Source organism: Amaranthus tricolor, chromosome 7 (genome assembly GCF_026212465.1).
Source record: "Amaranthus tricolor cultivar Red isolate AtriRed21 chromosome 7, ASM2621246v1, whole genome shotgun sequence".
In the NCBI taxonomy this organism is placed as follows: domain Eukaryota; kingdom Viridiplantae; phylum Streptophyta; class Magnoliopsida; order Caryophyllales; family Amaranthaceae; genus Amaranthus; species Amaranthus tricolor.
In genome coordinates, this window is record NC_080053.1 from 29,358,798 (window position 1) to 29,377,051 (window position 18,254).

The 18,254-nt window shown below is 33.6% G+C and overlaps 2 protein-coding genes across 2 annotated transcripts; both read left to right on the forward strand.

The window, feature by feature from the left end:
* The first annotated feature begins 1,586 nt into the window (after positions 1 to 1,586).
* On the forward strand, positions 1,587 to 8,649 carry LOC130817451 (protein SAWADEE HOMEODOMAIN HOMOLOG 2). The gene is made up of 9 exons (XM_057683160.1): positions 1,587 to 1,827; positions 2,548 to 2,633; positions 2,734 to 2,779; positions 2,884 to 3,034; positions 4,325 to 4,400; positions 4,533 to 4,584; positions 5,639 to 5,782; positions 5,866 to 5,985; positions 7,424 to 8,649. Exons 1-9 carry the CDS (start codon positions 1,774 to 1,776, stop codon positions 8,087 to 8,089), a joined length of 1,395 nt encoding a protein of 464 aa, XP_057539143.1. The 5' UTR covers positions 1,587 to 1,773; the 3' UTR covers positions 8,090 to 8,649.
* Positions 8,650 to 9,172: 523 nt separating this feature from the next.
* On the forward strand, positions 9,173 to 16,188 carry LOC130817452 (uncharacterized). Its single transcript, XM_057683161.1, has 7 exons — positions 9,173 to 9,808; positions 11,919 to 12,146; positions 12,438 to 12,511; positions 13,142 to 13,301; positions 13,391 to 13,510; positions 13,598 to 13,706; positions 15,620 to 16,188. Exons 1-7 carry the CDS (start codon positions 9,518 to 9,520, stop codon positions 15,799 to 15,801), a joined length of 1,164 nt encoding a protein of 387 aa, XP_057539144.1. The 5' UTR covers positions 9,173 to 9,517; the 3' UTR covers positions 15,802 to 16,188.
* Positions 16,189 to 18,254: the final 2,066 nt, after the last annotated feature.

Below are 18,254 nucleotides of genomic sequence, written 5' to 3' on the forward strand. Positions count from 1 at the left end.
ACTGGTTTTTCATTTTCATTACCATCGTTTATTACTATTTACTAAACGGACCGTTATTATAAGACAAAAAAATTTGGTATTAGGTAATAAACTAAAAGTTGGTATTATTTTAGGAAAAAAACCCATAAGTTGATATTATTCATGGTTAATCAATAATTGGTATTATTATAAAAAATGAACGAAATATTGTATTATTCACGATAATTTTTCCATAAACATAAAACAAATTCTTAAATAAGACGGTTTGTTATCTCTATTATATTGGCCCATACATGTAATTTATTATAGTGATCACTAATGATTCTATTGTGATTAATTACGTAAATAAGCCAATTATTATGAAACAGTCTCATAAAAATAGAAGATATGGGTATCATTTGTGGTCATCAAAAAAGTACACCTACCCAATATATAAAGATTCAAGTTTGATAAGTCTACAATTTAAGTCATAAGTTTGATCTTTTGAATCTAAAATTTAATATAAATAAAAGTATTAAAAATAATTGCACCGCAGGCTATTTGGCCTACATATAGATTGCACCCATATAACCGTTTTATACAAGTTTTTGTGTAATAAATAATATTAAGACGAATTTTTTATTAAGACCGTCTTATCATGAGACGCCTTAATATGAGGTGGTTCAATATTTAGTTTAAAAAATGGAAAAAATAATTTTTTATTTAGTTAATTAATAAAAAAATACTAATTAAACTGCTTGTATGGATCTGTCTCGTGGTAAGATGGTATCATATAGGACTTATTGTTATTGTTTTATTTATTTTTTTTAAGAGAAAAAGAGAGAAGTTTAAAAATAATGGAAATGGAGTTTTGGGGAATTGTCAATAAAGAATATATTAATGAATTTCGAATTATCAATGATAAACCAATACTAAATTAATATTTGTTCAATTCATTGTAAATAAACTTACTTATTATTTATTTTTAAATAAACTCAAATATTAGGTATATTTATTACAATAAACTCACCAGTCATTTATAACCATTCTCAAACATTTTTTATAAGTCAAACAATTAGGAATAAATGATAACTGAGTTTAATTTCGTCAATTAAATCGACTTGATGGATTTATTTCAAAATAAACAATAAATAAGTTTATTTTAGCGGTGGTGATTATTTTGGTTTTTGAGATTCTTGTATTGTAAATTTGTAATCTATCCGTTCTTTCAAGTTGTTCCTACAATGCATATTCACTAAAATAAAAAAAAAAAAATATTTAAGATAATGGATGTATTTTTTAGATCAAGTGGATTATTGTTTTATTAAATAACAAATTTGATAGAAGAAGAGTAAATTATCATTAAAAATATTAAAATAAAATTAGTTTAAAAAATATGAAAATAAATTTAGTTTAAAAAATATGAAAATCATAACTATTAAAAAAATAATTAAAAAAGCTTATAAATATAAAAATATTAAAATAAAACACAAATAAAATATTAAAATAATTATAAATAATGTTAATTATGTCCAAAATTTATAATACAAATATAATAAAAAAGATTTTGTGGCAACAATAAAATAACAACCAAAATATTTTTAAAAAAAAAAACTTTGCGGTTTTATCGTATTAAGGGATTATTGGAGACTATTTTTCATTTCCTTGAATCCATCACCATTCCATTACAAATGAATTACGGTTACAAAATCGGCAATTCCCTAAAATTGAACCATTTTTTTTCGAAATTTAACCCTAATTATTCCTTTTAGTGAGCATTCGAATTGAAGGGTTTCGCCAATCAAACAGATAGTAATGGGTCGACATCCTACCCATGGAGCCCCTTCTTTTCGTTTTCACCCGGCTGAGGTAAATTTTCTCTCTCTTTATTTTGAATTTTATAGAATTTGATTATTTGGGTTCAATCAGAAGAGTTGTTCAATGATTTCTTCTTCTTATGCTCTGAAAATGTGGGTTCTAACTTCTGTATCAATATCATTGTTTTGAATTTTTGTTATTTTTCTCTTTTTGTTTTGATTATTGGTGAATTAAGTTGAATTGTCGCGTGCATTATTTTTGGAGTTCTTGATTTTGTCATTTAAAAGGAGGATGCATCATGAATAATTGTTCTGAGTTTGATCATAACTTCCTGTACAAATAAAACTTTGATGCTGTTATGTGGACTAAGTCCTTTATACTTTGTCCAGTCTATTTTATTCCAATGATATCATGGTTCTTGCTGTTTATTCACTAATATTGTATTTTTTTTTCGTTGAATAAAAACATAATTAGATGAAATCTAGTTTGTTTCGATTTAATAATATTAACATTTTGTAATTCTTTGTAATTCAAGATTTCTCCTTTACGTCATCGGTTAATGTTACAGATGTATTTGGATTTCACTAATCCTGTTTATGGCGTATGTTTGTACTAGTTGAATTTTTCGGATATTCATCTAAGATGTCCTAGTATGATATATGAACTTTGTCTGGTAGCTAACATAGTGTTCCAATTGTTGGCATTGCCAACTTGATATGTGCAAGGAGGAAGCTGAACTGATGCATATGGGTATGTATTTTCTTTTTTAAGGTTGCACAAATGGAATCTATTTTACGAGAACATGCTGGTCAAGTGCCTGCCAGGGAGTTTCTTATGTCTCTTGCTGAAAAATTCAGGTTCTTCATGTGTTTTAATTTTAAATGAGTTTTTTTTTTTTTTTTTTTTTTGTTAATTTTGGTTTTAGCTTTATCTGAGTGTCACCTTATTTGAGTGCAGCAACTCACCGGAGCGATCCGGAAAAATCAGCGTACAAATGAAGCAGGTATCAAAATTAATTTTGTGCTATTTACTACAGTGATCATTGTATTTTTTTGGTTTTTGAAGAAAATTCGTGATCACTTTTGACCTTTTTGATTCTTGTTGTAGGTTTGGAATTGGTTTCAAAATAGGCGTTATGCACTTAGGTCAAAATTGGTAAAGTCGCCTGGAAAGTCGCATATGCCACCAAATCCTCAGGGTGAAGTTGCTACATTGAGGAATTTATCTCCTGTTCCACAACAGGCACCTATACCAACAGGTAAAATTAGTTTGATCACCAAGCATTCTATACATTTAAGTTCTTGGACTTGGATGGCTGGGTACCGCCTAGTTTTACTATAAATTTGTCATGTGTATTGTGTATTAAATTATCAGTAATATCTTTTTGTATCATGTATTCGTGTGCCCATTCCATTGCCTTTTGATGTATGTATAGCTCAACATCATTGAGATAGTCGAAGTTGAAAAAATCTATTGTATGTTCTCGTGTGTGAATAGCTGTCTCTCCTAGACACCCAATATGTATACTAAGTACGAACAAGGCGCAATCAATAGAATTTAAGTTCGATTCGCACATAAGATCTTTAAAGTTGTAGCGCCCTGTTCGTTGCATGTTCCAGTTAAATCAACAATATAAAAAAAGATTGAAATCATATTATTTTTTACTATTAGGCACATCATTTGCTCACGCAACTATCCCATCAGTTTGGGATTAAGGTTTTGGCATCCTATTTTAGTGAATGGTGAATGCTTAAAAGAAAGGGAATATATCGTGGTTGGTGCTGTAATGATTATGGTAATCATATAGTTTGTACAAATAAATCTTGTTACCTTAACTTGAGTTAGGACAGGATGGAAAGCAAAAAATGAATGAAATTTCCATCGGTTCCTGCTTTATGTTTATTAATTTCATAGATGTTTTGCTTTAAAGACCATGTATGTTTCGGAATGATGGTACATCAATAATAAAATGTATGAAAAACTAACGGGACTAGTCTTCCCAAAATATTCTTAACCAGTATAATTTTAAAGTAATCCTAACTGTTGGGGGTGTTTTTTTAAAGTGTTCCTAAGTGTCCAAGATTATGTTCAAACTTCAAACAGTTGCTTTTGGTTTTCAATGTTACTTATTTTACTTTATTTTTTCTCCACCCCAATCCTGGTATGCGAAGTAAAGCTTGAGATGCCATCATTTGACCAACAAAACTAGCTACTTTAGGTTTTTAGATCATTTTGAGAAGACAGCCCCATAAACATGGGATTATTCTAGAATATTAATTATTTAAGAAGTCTGATCATAATTAGGATTATTGTTGCTAGTATTTTCTAAAATATAGTATCTCATTATTGGTAAGATGTGGATAGATTTTATTCGATGATCTTTTCAGGCTGATTTGTACAATCTGATAAGAAAGCATGAACTTGAACTTGAACTTGGACAGTGATACAACCTTGTTTTTGCGCTATGGCCCTAGTTGCTTTTAAGAGTAGCATTGTCTCTTTGTAATATTATTCGTAATGCTATAAATGTTCTTTGCATTTTTGTTAGGTCACAATATGGTACGAAATTCATCTGAAAATCCTTTGATGGAATTTGAAGCCAAGTCTGCTAGGGATGGTGCATGGTAGACATATTTCTTTAACTAGTATTATTAGTGTGATTTTAATATTTGGTAATTATCTGTTTTGTTTTCCAACAAGACTCTTAAGTATTCATTGTTCATTCTTAATTGATTCCTGATGTTGTGAATTGTCAGGTATGATGTTCAGCAATTTCTTTCTCATAGATATCTTGAGACTGGTAATCCTGTAAGTGTTTCGTGGTCAATCATCTATCTTTTGTTGGTCTCTAGATTAATCTTTTCTTAGATTGAAAAATGAATAATGTTTGAAATTTCCATGGCCTTGTGGTCATTTTCATTGTGAAATAAAGGTGTAGAAGTACTTGATACAACCTTTTAAAATAGTATGAGGTTTGAGATTGAAAAGCTGCATCTCCCTTGTGCCATTTTCCTCCATGTTTTCCATAGTCTTTTCATTTGCAGCGTTATTGTTGAGGCAAAGGATTATCTTTAGTACCATCTTGTACCACCCCGTTAGCGTAACATAATCCACTAGCCAATTCGCTTTTTGGATTTGTGATTCGCCCAAAAAGACCCAAAATCGACCATAATTCACTTTTGATTTGCAATTCATGAGGAGATTAGCAAATCATGTGACACTGCACCCGTAGTTGCTTTATTCCATCATTGCTTATAGTTGACAGCAGCAATAGTGCTGAGAAATGGGCCTAAAGGTGCGATGATGATGGTCTCCTAGTCAATTTCTAGATTTTAATAGATCAAAATATTAGTTGTTTTGCACTGGTATAATCGACCTGATGACCTTTGTAATGTTTTCAATTTCTCTTCTCCAACCCTTAAGTATGTTTGCACTGCCCTTGGCTTACAATTATTAGATTTCTATTAAGTATCATTGATACTTAAGAAACACCATCTACTCAACTCCTTAGTGATTCATTAGTCTCTAGACAGAGCGAGCCATTCATTACCATCAAGAACGAGCGAGCGAGAGAGAGAGAGAGAGAGAGAGAGAAGGGGTGCAAAGAGCACTTTATACCTTATTTGTTATCCTTCTTAGGACAACGAGCAAGTTCCATAGCTTTTGTGTTATGAAAGTTCCAAATCTGACTGTGGTAGCTAGAGTGATCTCCATAAATCAATGTTTCTAGTTACAAAAGTTGGGATTCATAATTCAAAGTGAACTTTGTAATCATAATTATTTCTGTGTGTAACTCTTGAAGGAAAGACCATTATCTTTTCATCGTTATTTGTTTTACTGTGTGTAACTCTCTGGTTTCCAGGAAGTTCTTGTCCGTTTTGCTGGATTTGGGCAAGAAGAGGATGAGTGGGTCAATATTCGCAAACATGTCAGACAACGGTCTCTCCCATGTGAAGCATCAGAGTGTATTGTAGTTCTTCCTGGAGATCTCATACTTTGCTTTCAGGTAGTAGCTGATCACTCAGTTGACACTTGATATAGGTTGAAATATCATTTTAAATTCTACTTTGCACTAAAATATTTATCCAGGAAGGAAAAGACCAGGCTCTTTACTTTGATGCTCATGTCCTTGATGCTCAAAGGAGGAGACATGATTTGAGAGGCTGTCGTTGTAGATTTCTGGTTCGTTATGATCATGATCAGTCTGAGGTACTGCAGCCCTCCACATTTCTTCTTTATGTTATTTCTGCAATGTTTCTAATACATGCCTCAGGTAGATCAACTACCACCTGTGTCTGAAACTGGAGGAAGTAGCTGGTTGGTTAGCTTTTGCATACAAAATGGCTCAAATAGTAAATGAAATTTCAGTCCTTGTAACTTTCATGATGATTAACTGGTACCCAGAGAACCCTATTGTTTATCTTGGTACAGAAAAGATTATAAATGATGCATCATATCATTTTTGACTGCAAATCCTAGCTATGATTTAGGGTTGCAATTGGTGTGAGTGTCGTGTGTAGGTTCATCTAAGTGTCAATAGTTGGAAGCTTTAAAATATTAGATTTGGGAATTGGGACCCTTTTTTAGGGATAGATACTGAAACAGGGCACAGTATTCATAAAATATATTCCTTTTTCAGAAAGTCTTTTATTTATTTTCATGTTGCAAACCCCATACACACATTTTAGATTGACTTGTTTGCTAATTTTGCATTATACTTGTCTCATATCCATTTTAGTGCATATGCCACATATGCCTGACGTTATCTTTGCTATCCCTTTACTTTTATAGTTATATGCTACAACTATGTGGTCTAGATATTTGAAATGCTTGAATAAAGAACTGCAGTTAAGGATTCCATACGTCCATACCCTTGTCGGATGTCAAGTATCTAACACAGGTGCTTAAGGAAAATAGAAGATTCAAACTTCAAAGCATGATGCAGCATAATGCTCTTTGCCATTGAATTCGTAGTTTTGTCAGGATTCAGGAAAGACAAATAGCCAACAGTTAAGAAAATTCAAAATTTTGGTCTGCTGTGCTATTCCCCCTTTAAGCGAAAGTTAAAGTTAACTTTCAATTTTTCTGTTTAGTAGGATGAATTAGGATGTTCCTTTTTGTTTTGTTCTTTTGGTTTTGAAGGTTTTATCACATGATGAATTGCAAATGCAAGTATGAGTTACTTGAATTCTGCCATTACCATGCGTGAGTGGAGAAAGTGGCCAAAGAACTTGCATGTATATGACTGATGATTTCACTGTTCTACCCTTGAGAGATAAAAGTGTGTTGTAGGCTTGAGCCCTACTCCTCTGTTCCTCTGAGTTTGCTACTCGGGAGGTTGCATGCAAACCAAGAAAAAGGTAGAATGTTGGTATTTTGTAGGGTATGTAGGTGCCACAGATGGGCTCATGTCTTCGTGGAGTAATTATAGGTTTTATATGAAAGAAATTGTAGATTTTAGTGAGATATTACGAGTTAATGTAGCAAATCATGCGGGACGAACTAAAATAGTATGTGTAGCAAAATCAGGGAGACGGAGGGAATACTTGGCTGCCTCATCTAAGTCAAAAAGAATGATTTGTACTGCAGAAGCTGTGTCTATCAATGATGACTTTTTTTTTCTGATTCTGTTCTGTTCTGCCTCTAGGAAATTGTGCCACTAAGGAAAGTTTGTCGTCGACCAGAGACTGATTACAGGTTGCAGCAGCTTCATACTACAAATGAATCAGCATCTGCATCTGTTTCTGGAGATTCAATTAAGCCTACAGTTGACCCTGTCTTTAGTACCATGTCAGGGATGACTAGTCCCAATCCAAGTGCCGCCATCGCATTTCCTTCTTCAACAACTATAAATGCTACTACTAGTGTTCTGCATTCAGCTTCAGCTGGAATTTCTAATCCATCTTCAACTCTAATTTCTGCTTCAGCTCCATCTTTGACCCCAAAATCTGCTCCTACTTCTTCATCATCTATGACTATGGTTCCAGTATTTTCTCCAAGTCCATCTTCATCTTCGATTCCATTTTCTGCTCCAAGTCCATCATATACTCAAACTTCTGCTACTACTTTATCTTGGACTCCAGTTTCTGCTCCAAATCCATCTTTGACACCAAGTCCTTCTCCAACTCCTTCTCTGCTTCCAATTTCTGCACCTACTTCAACAGCGATTCAAGCTCAATCTCCTGGTCCAGCCCTGGTTTCTGCTCCATCTTCATCTCCGACTCTGATTTCTGTCGCAAGTCCTCCCCCAGCTCCGGTTTCAGTTCAATCCTCAACACTTGTTGCAGCTCCAGAATTGGTAAAGACTGAGTGATAAACCAGCTACTTCAGTAGGTGAAGCCTCCTCTCAGGAAAACATCAACCCAGGTACTGCAAGCATTATTGTGGAAATCAAGAAGGAAGATAGCAGTATTCCAGAAACTACTACTACTATATTTGCTGGAAGCTCCATGTCCCAGGGAGAAATGAGTGATAACGCCACCAAAACAGTTCCCGCACCAGAAAAGATGGGTAGTATTGCACCAAACGAACCTATAACAGTCAGTGCTGCAGCACGGAAGGTCCTCCGATTGTCTCAATAGAGGCAGAGTGCTCTAATCCGATTTCATCAACCAACGATTCAAAGGAATAATAGTAGTAGCCTTGTCCATGGTAATTTCATGAGTAAACTTTATTTTTAGCTATATCTTATAGGCAATGAGTTGGGAATTTTCTTTACCTAGTTAAGAAGTTCTTAAGAAGTATTTTATTATCTTGGGAATGTTTTATATGTGTTGTACAAATTAGTGATATTTGTTTATATATATTAACAAATACAGATATATGCCCGTTCTTCCATAGTAATAGTGTGACTTTTGATACTTTATAACTGAATTAATTTCCTCCGACATTTTATATTGAGATGTGTGTTGTAAATTGCAATAAGATCTTCTCATGTTAGGAGACTTGGAAAACCATAAAGTAGAAATGAAATTTCTAACTTAATTACATAATAGAAAGTTGAAGCTCGGAAGATTTAGAAAAGAGGACGAGAAACACTAAAATAGGACAAAAACGAAAAAAATATGCAAGATTTAGACTTTCAAATTAAGATGGTATAAATTCAAAGAATCAATGTGGACTACCATTAAAACTGATATATTGGTTCATATATATAGCCGACTGATATATTTCATATATATAGCCGACAACGATCTTTTAAGATTGAAGTTATTGCATTGTTGTTGTTGTATTAAGTGATAGGAATAAGTTATGATTTTTATTTTAGGATCTTTTTAGGGTTTATTCTCTCATTCTCTCTAGCATTTCAATTACATTATATAATTTCTTATTCTGATTTCTATCATAAGATGTTTTTTATATCTTTTCTACCAAAAAAACTAAAATTCGTCCAAAACTATTACACGGTTAAGCAAGTTCAAATCATATTGACTCGACAAGTTACAGATCAAATTAGAGTTGTAATTTTGCCAAGTTAACCTAACTAGCCAAGCATGAACCTAATGTGTTTCTAATGGTTTCCGGCTTTCCGCATATAAGAATAGCCGAATAGCCATTAGCTAACTGAACTCTGCGGACAAAACTTCCTACACGTCTCCTCCCTCCAAACCATAACCAAAACTCACCATTTTCTTCCTCTATCAAACGTCTTCAATTCAGATCCTTCTTAAAACTTTCTTCTATATGCAAATGGTGTAAAGCTCTACTGAAATTTTTGAACAACCTTCAATTACGCTTCACAATGCGATTCCTTAGATCATTGATTGGCATTTCTAATGATTCTGCTCTGAGGAATTCAATCATTTCATCTCCATCTTCTTCTTTGAATTACATTCATTTAGGGTTAGGGTTAGGGTTTTATAGCAGCTGCTGCCGGAGGAGTATCGTTACTAGCTGTAGAGCGGTGCTTTTGCCTCATTTTGGTGGCCCGGAAGTTCTTGAAATTCGTGATAATGTACCTGTTCCTGATCTTAAACCTGATGAAGTTCTTGTTCGTGCTCGTGCCGTCTCCGTTAATCCTCTTGACCTTCGGGTATGTGTTTTCCTGGACCGGAATATGAATAATACTAATCGAATTGGTGGATTTGCGTCGTGCATTGATTTAATTTTATTTTTGCATTTTCTTGACAATGGAATCCAATTTGATATCTTAAATTTATAGAATGTTTATGAATTCTAGTTCAATTATTACAAAGAGAATAAGAGTATAAATACAAGCTACTAGCTATACAAATAAGGAATGAGATAAATATGAGCTATGCTATTCTGGACTAAGAGGAAATAAATAATTGAATACAATAATATAAAAGGTAATGAAAGCCTATGAGACTAACGTTTAATATCTAATCTAGGCAAGGATATATTCCTTTGAGTGATTTGAGGAATTCCTTTGAGTGATTTGAGGATGTGATTATATTCCTTGATTTTGGCTTGATTGATATCTTTTGATGATGGGAGTATCTTCCTTAATAAAATTAAGTTGTTAATGTTTGTGAAAATGAATGAATGAATGTTCTAATTGTTCTTGAATTTGTGATATGATCTTGTGCTTTAGTTGGTTATTGAGGATGTTCTAATTCTTCTATTTTTTTCATTAAGAAAAACTTTTGCAGAAGTAGATTTAAAGACTACAAAATCAATATTGGTGGTAGGGTGCTTTTGTTAATTATTGAATACTAAACATGTGCAAGTAATTAAGAAATTAAATACAGAATACAAATTTAATGAGATTCAACCAACTTGTACAATGTCCTCTTAATGGCCTATTACTTGAACTCAAGAAGTCCATGAATAAAAATTACAATAGAGATAGAGATAATTAAGACTGATTAAGGATAGGGTTTGTTGTAAGCCTTTTAGGCTTTCATCTTGGCTCTCTAAGTTTTATACATCGTGTGAATTCTTTGTGGTACAATTCAATTTTATGGAAGATTTAGAATAAACATCCTCTAAAATATATGATTTCTAAAAAGGTAAAATTTAACTCTGCATCAATGCTCGTCTAAGTTCATGCTTGGCCCTCAATTATCACTTCTACTTGCTTTATGAGAAGATCCAAACTTGTCCTCTACACTTTCAATCCAATCTTCATCGTATCAAGCTCATTGAACCATGTACGCAAGGTACAACTTCAACAGTGGAAATTGTAGAATTAATTTTTGTGAAATTGTGTACGTGGATGTATTTGCATGTTTTGTTGTGACTTTCCCTCGGGGACACTTTTGTATTTTCTTTTATTTGGTTGGAGAACCGAATGAGTTGCATGGAGGATCACAAGAAAGCATGACTTGGAGGTGAAAATTAGCATGATACTTTTAGGATAGAAGAAGAAAAATATGAATTAACTTGATAAGCTTGACATTAATTAAGATAAGACTGACAAATGTTGCACATAACCATGAATAAGTAATATGAAGAGGTGGAAGGATTATGAATTAAATTGCTAAACACCAAATGAACCATTAAATCAGTCCCAGACTCCCAGAGTCCCAGTGTTCAAATTTTCTGTTTTGTAGTTTTTGCAATTTTCAATATTTATCAAGTGCTGGTAATCTATAAGATATAGCACTTCTGTAGCCGATTCATGCGTATTGATTCCTGTTACAGGGGATTTGGGGAGATATTACTGGTGCTACATATACATCATGACCATATTATAGCTGCATGGCTGCACCTGAACTTTTGACACAAGATTAAAATGCAGTATTAACACTTCTTTTTGGAGTACATCCCTTTTTGCCGTCTTAGTTCATCATTTTATTTGACTATAACAGAGTAGGTGATTATTATGAAGATAGACATACTATTTGTTTCTGTTTTTTAGAGAAACTATCTCTCTGAATTGCTGTTGAAGTTTCCTATTAATTGCTTCTGGTGCTTTTAGGCTATAATCCATATCTCCTATCAGCCATACAAAACACTAAACACGGTTGGTTCAGTATAAAGTTATATTGGTTGATTAACACTTACTAGCATGCTTTGTTTGTGTAGTTTATTTTTCCAGTTCCATGCTCATTGGACCATGTGGAACCTGTTCGTTTTTTATCCTTGCTTTTCCCGATATGCTTTCGAATCTATGCCCAGTTTATCAAATATTATCCTGATGTAGAGCTGTTTCTTATGTCAATACTTAATACTCTCAGATGCGAGCAGGTTATGGCCGATCTGTGTTTGAACCTTTACTTCCCCTCATTCTGGGCCGTGATGTTAGTGGAGAAGTTGCAGCTGTCGGAAGTTCAGTTCGATCATTAAGTGTAGGTGAAGAAGTGTTTGGGGCACTGCATCCAACAGCCATCAGGGGTACATATTCTGACTACGCCATTCTCTCAACTGAAGAAGTTACAAAAAAACCTGCTGCCATGAGCCATGTGGTAAGTTACAATGAGGTGGAACGTGGAAACATTCTACTCTAGTCAGAACCCCGGTGCCTTTCATCAAGTATTTTCTTATTTTTGTAATTGCCTTTCTCATTTGTAAAGTAAGCTTGAGTTGTTGTCTCAGAGTGTGCTATGACATTCCATGTAGAGTTCAATAGTTCATGTGGTGGACCTTATATTTAGATCCACCAGCCTCATAGAACTTGTTTTCCAGGTCACATTTATAACCAGGTATCCCCGTCTCTTTGACTGGACACTGTCGTGAATAATTGTTGAACTGTACAGGATGCTTGTGCGATTCCCTTTGCTGCACTTACTGCATGGCGTGCTCTCAAAAGTACTGCAAGGATTTCTGCAGGGTATGCCCTCTATTGTTCTGTGTCCTAAATATTCTGATTTAAAAATAATTGGATTATACAGTTTCTCACGAGTTCGGAAATTTGTCTGCTATCAATTGGTGCCTTAAACCTGTCTCTTCAATTTTTGTGTTGGTTTAAATGTAGATATGATGGTGTTATGTATTCTACTTACCTGTAGAGCTACGGGAGCTAGTGCTTTTTTTGCATAAATTAGCTTACAGCCTTACAGGACAAATGGGTTGTGTGATGCTGTTATACATAATGACCTAGCCAAACAGCCAAACAGAAAGAAGTGATGATGATTCTGTTTCTGGTTGTAGACTTAGTAGTTCAGTCAATTGCCATGGCATGATCTTTGATGATAACTTGATTCTTTTTAAGTCTCTTGTTCAGATCCAAGATGACAGGAGATAAGGAGCATGCATAGAGCATCCGTTTTGATAATTTTGGCATTGTGTATGGAAGTCTAATAACTGCTGCATTGTCGTGCATCTTTTGCTTTTCCATTTATCTGTAACTTTTGTGTGTATCTACTGGTTTGTCTTGACACTTCAGCTGTGCCACTATCCTTAGACGTGGTCTTGCCTTTTGGTTCAGCTGATTTCTTACTTTTCACACATTTTTCTACAGTCAGAAAGTGTTAATAATTGGAGGTGGAGGAGCAGTTGGTTTTTCTGCAATCCAGCTATCAGTGGCTTCGGGTTGCCATGTTACAACAACTGTTGGTGGGGAAAGTGTTGAACGTGCTTTGGCTGCTGGTGCTGAGAAGGTTGTTGACTTTATCACTGAGGTAACTATTTCCATTTTTGAAGTAATTTTGGATGCATTAAATTGTGTATGCGTATACAACGTGAGGCTTTTTGATATTTTCTTTTGCAGGATTGTGAAGTAGCAATTAAAGACAAATTTGATGCTGTTTTGGATACCATTGGTATACCAGAGACAGAAAGACTAGGAGTCAATGTTTTGAGGCAAGGTGGACATTACATGACTCTGCAGGTGATTTTTTATACCTTGTTAGGACATTATGTTCTAAACTTTCTTTCTATTTTATTGAATTGGAAGTATGGCCTTCTTGTGGTGTAGGGAGAGGCAGCATCTTTTTCTGATCATTATGGTTTGGCTATTGGTCTTCCTATGGCTTCTGCCCTTCTGCTAAAGAAGCAAATTCAGTATCGTTATTCGCATGGAATAGGTATTGGATCCATCATGATTATACAGGCATAAGTCACTAGTTGGCCATGCACTACTTTGGTTTTCATATCTTTAATCAAATAGTTTTCTGAATAATATTTTTCTTTGATGTTTTGTCTTTGTATTTCTGCATACGAGTGTCACTATGTTACTCAAGTTAAATATTTTACCCCAAGTGTCCGTATTGGATCCTTGACACTAAGACAATGGTATGACATCTTGACACTACATTTAGAACCAAAATTAGGAAAATCTTTACCAAATTGCCGAGTCGGACACGCCGACACAATTACACGAGTTAGTCGGTGTGAGTAGCTGGTGTTAATTGGGTGATCTTTCCGTTAGTAACTTTATACCGATACACAATTCACATCCCTTTTTGTGAATGCACTAAGATAGCGTTTGGCAACATAGAATTCATTTGAAAATAGGGAATTTAGTTTTGGTATTCAAATTCAACAATTGTAAATGACACCTATATACTTGAAATTTGCAAATTTTGATACTTGACCAAATTTTACATTGTTATTGCAATTCTATGGAATTGCCCAATTCCACATTTTCAAATTTAAGATTTGTCAAACATAGTATTTGGCCCAATTTAACATTTGGAAATGAATTCTAAGTTGCCAAACATACCATAATTGTATATTTGTATTTGTTGTGGATACTGGATAGTGGATATGCACTTTAGATACTTATGCTATCTTTCTTCTTTTGCTTTCAACATTTCCTTCATTTGTTTTATTGGAGTTTATCAAATTGACGATGTCAATATGCAAAATGGATTAAAAAACAAGTAATCGTCTCTTTCTGGATAGCCTTCGTGCCAGAAGAAGGGGGGATTGGCCGTTGCTTATGGATGTGACATGCTAGTTGGTTGTCACCTGTGATAATTCTCTTACCTTTGCTTGAAAATCGCATTGAGTGGCAAATAATTTTTGCATAGTTATGGTTTATTGTGATTTATGCACTAGAGGCTTTTATGCTTGTCTAGGTTGAGATTAATAATTTTTTTCCCATCCTCATTTTTTCGCCATCATTTGGTTCCTTCTCTTCTTACTCTTGACTGCTTTATATCTCTCCCTCCATATTGCTGTTGATTATTCAACGTATTCTGAGGGGTAAAACATGAGACATGGAGGATTTTGTTTTCGTTATTTTAGGGGGGCTGCATGGTACCAAACTACTAATCAATCGTCATCACTTGTAATTGTTTTGGAATAGTCATTTGTGTAACATGGATAAAAAGAAGATACGACATATTATGATGATTCGTCGATTTGGGTGCGATTAAAGTTCAAGCTTTTTTTATTTAGGCTATATTATTATGGAATGTAGAGTCATAGACGCATAAATTTTTTGTTGGGACTGGTTTCCAAAAGGAACAATGCATTTCTCTATTTTTTATCAACTTGATCATTAAACTGAGGTGAAATTTTAGCAATTTGTCCACTGCTTGTGACGGCAGGTTTAGATTTAAAAGTTGTTTCAGTTCTTGAAATGGATTGGTATTTTTGAGAGTGATGTTGGGTAACAGAGGCGTACAGTGACATCATATATCTTGTGGACTGTGGACTGTGGACTGTGGACTGTGGAATTTAGGCCCCATTGGAAGCTTTGTTACATGGATCTTTTTTATGTGCCTCTGTTTCTTTGGTGTTGAAAATTTTGGTACCTGTTTTGCTTTAATATTTGAAATCTTTGGTGTTGGTATTGGCTCCTTTTCTTTTAATATAAATGGAAGTGCCAATTATCAGTTTGGGGCAGAAAATACTTTTATTTTGATATTCCTGTGTCTTGCCATTTAAGAAATTCAAATTCCGTCTGATGACTTTTTCCGTTTTTTGTTATGGAACGCTACATTTGTGATTTCATTTGATTGCTTCTAATCTTGGTTTTATATTGTCTCAGACTATTGGTGGACATACATGAGAGCTGATTCTGAAGGTCTACATGAGATTCGCAGGCTGGCTGAACATGGGATGCTGAAAGTACCTGTTGAAAAGACTTTCCCGATTATACAAGTGAGAGAAGCGCATGATGCTAAAGAAAACAAGACTGTTCCTGGAAAAATAGTGCTTGAATTTGAGTAATGAGAGATGAACATGGGCTTGTTTGTGAATTTCAATTTCTGTAGTTTGTTTAGCGGCCGCATCAAATCCATTCGAAGAAAAGTAAAGCCATTCTCTCCGAAAGTGGAGACAGCAATGGACATGAACGGAATCGAGAGTTTTAACGTTGTACATTTGGATCAAAATGTAAATAACACCTTTGACGGTGTGGCGTATCGTCGAGCGAGAGTTTATGTCAGAAATTTAGAGTTATGATATGTTACAGAAATATCATAACTGAAACTTAATAACAAGCTGGTAGTTTGACAGGTGAACAAATTGTATAAGACGTTTGAATCGATTTTCATTCCTGTTGTGGCTTTTGGATTTTTTTTTTTTTTTTGTAGTTTGTCTTGCATCATTTTTGCACCTTTTGTTGATTTCTTTCAGCATTTTATCTTTTTTCTTTAAAAATTGCCTGATATTGGTAAGAAAATTTGAAACAAATAAGCAATTTTAACAAAAATATTAAAAGAATAAGTTTTGGATAAACATAATTCCAAAAATAAACATTTTTATGTCTGAGCCTAAGATTATGTGTGTTCGATGTTACTAATACCGAACATAATAGCTAGTCAAAATCATTAATTCGTTGTTACTAACAGCGAACACAAGAGAGACAATGTCAAAGCATTAGAAAAGGCAAAAAAAAAATATGTTTGTTCGTTGATACTAACAGCGAGCAATCATGATTTCAATTTTTTTTTGCCCCTTCCAATATTATGACATTGTCTTTTTTTTATTCGTTGTTAGTAACAGCGAACATACCTGACCTTGGACTCAGACATTGAAACATTTATTTTTAAAATTAAGTTTACTCAAAGCTTATTTTTGATTTTTTTTTTAAAAGAAATTGCTTATTAGTTTCAATATTTCATATTGGTAATTCTTTTAGATTTCCATTTTTATCTGCGTTTTTTCTTTGTTTAATAATAAGTCATAAATTGTGGTAACAGCCTAACAGGCATAGTATAAAAATAAGGTCGCTTCGCATAGATCTGATAAAATGGTGTGGCTTGCTCGTAAATAATGGGGTGATATTCGGGTGTTATTAAATAATATAGAAAATAAATAAACAAATTATAACAAATCTAAGTATGATGGTTTTTAGATTTGCATATAAAATTCAGCAGCATCTCCCTTGTAAGTTTGAAAGTCTAAAAATACAAAAAACAATGCATAACAATTACGAAAATATGATAAAATGTAGGCAAAATCAGCCTTGAATTATTTATCATGACGGATTGAGTCATTGCTGACTTTTCCAACACATCATGTATAGCATGGTTCGTGGTTTCAATATGAACGCTTGAGTTTGAATTAACAAAAACCATTTAAAACATACAAACCACAAGAAAAAAACGCTCATATCCGTGATGTAAAAGGACTATATAACTTGTTAGGTCTATCTATAATTCTCTTGCTGCTCAATATAAGACCGAATGTCATGCATCATATATATATGAATCCTATAACACTCTGTAAGTACACCACGATATAGAGATTGATAATACTGTCAATACGCCAATATGAAAACAAGGTCAGTATAACTAACATTGTACACGTCAGTGAATAACAACATGGTATAATAATGTCAATAAACATAACAATAACTTACTACACCACAGTATAGAAATTATCCTATAGTACTCTCTAATAATCTTTTCTCGTTTCATAACTTCTTTAGGGCACACATGCAACCACCTTGATCGAATGTGTTATCGGACAACCAAGTGCCAGTGCCAAACTGTGAGTTCATTGAACTTATCAACTCCAAAATACACGCGACTAGAGGCCACCATATTAAATTTTGCAAGGTCCACATGGTTACGTCTCAACTAAAGAGAGTAAAGATGAATTACATCTGTGTTGGCGTCCAATAGCAAAGCATAGTCATACCTCATACAACAATCATATACAGACGATCCATACTAATGGAGACTAACCAAGTGGAGTGACACTAACAAAACTTATTATAATACTTCGTGGGAATTCTTCCCCATTCCAACTCAACATAATCTAATACTTATTCGATAAAGAATCAATTTCTTTCTAGTCAAACATACTCATAAATAAGAGAAATAATTTTCAATTTTCAGCAGTTGTTCTTCTTAGCGACCACTTTTATGGTATCCCATCTACCCGATAATCCCTCTCCTATGAACCACCTTTAATACATTGTGGCTATAATTTTTTAAAATTTAAATATCAAAATCACAAAAGCTCATAATTTAAATACTTTAATGTACATATTATTCAATAAGAAAATTACATTTACCTCATCACGTCATTTTATTTGTAATTTTTTGTATACTAATATTTAGAGTTCAGACCATTACATATTGAAAGTCAAAAATTTTTAATTATTCAGTTTGATTTGTAAATCACCATAAAAAAACAATAATAATAATAATAAAAAGATAAATTAAAAAGAT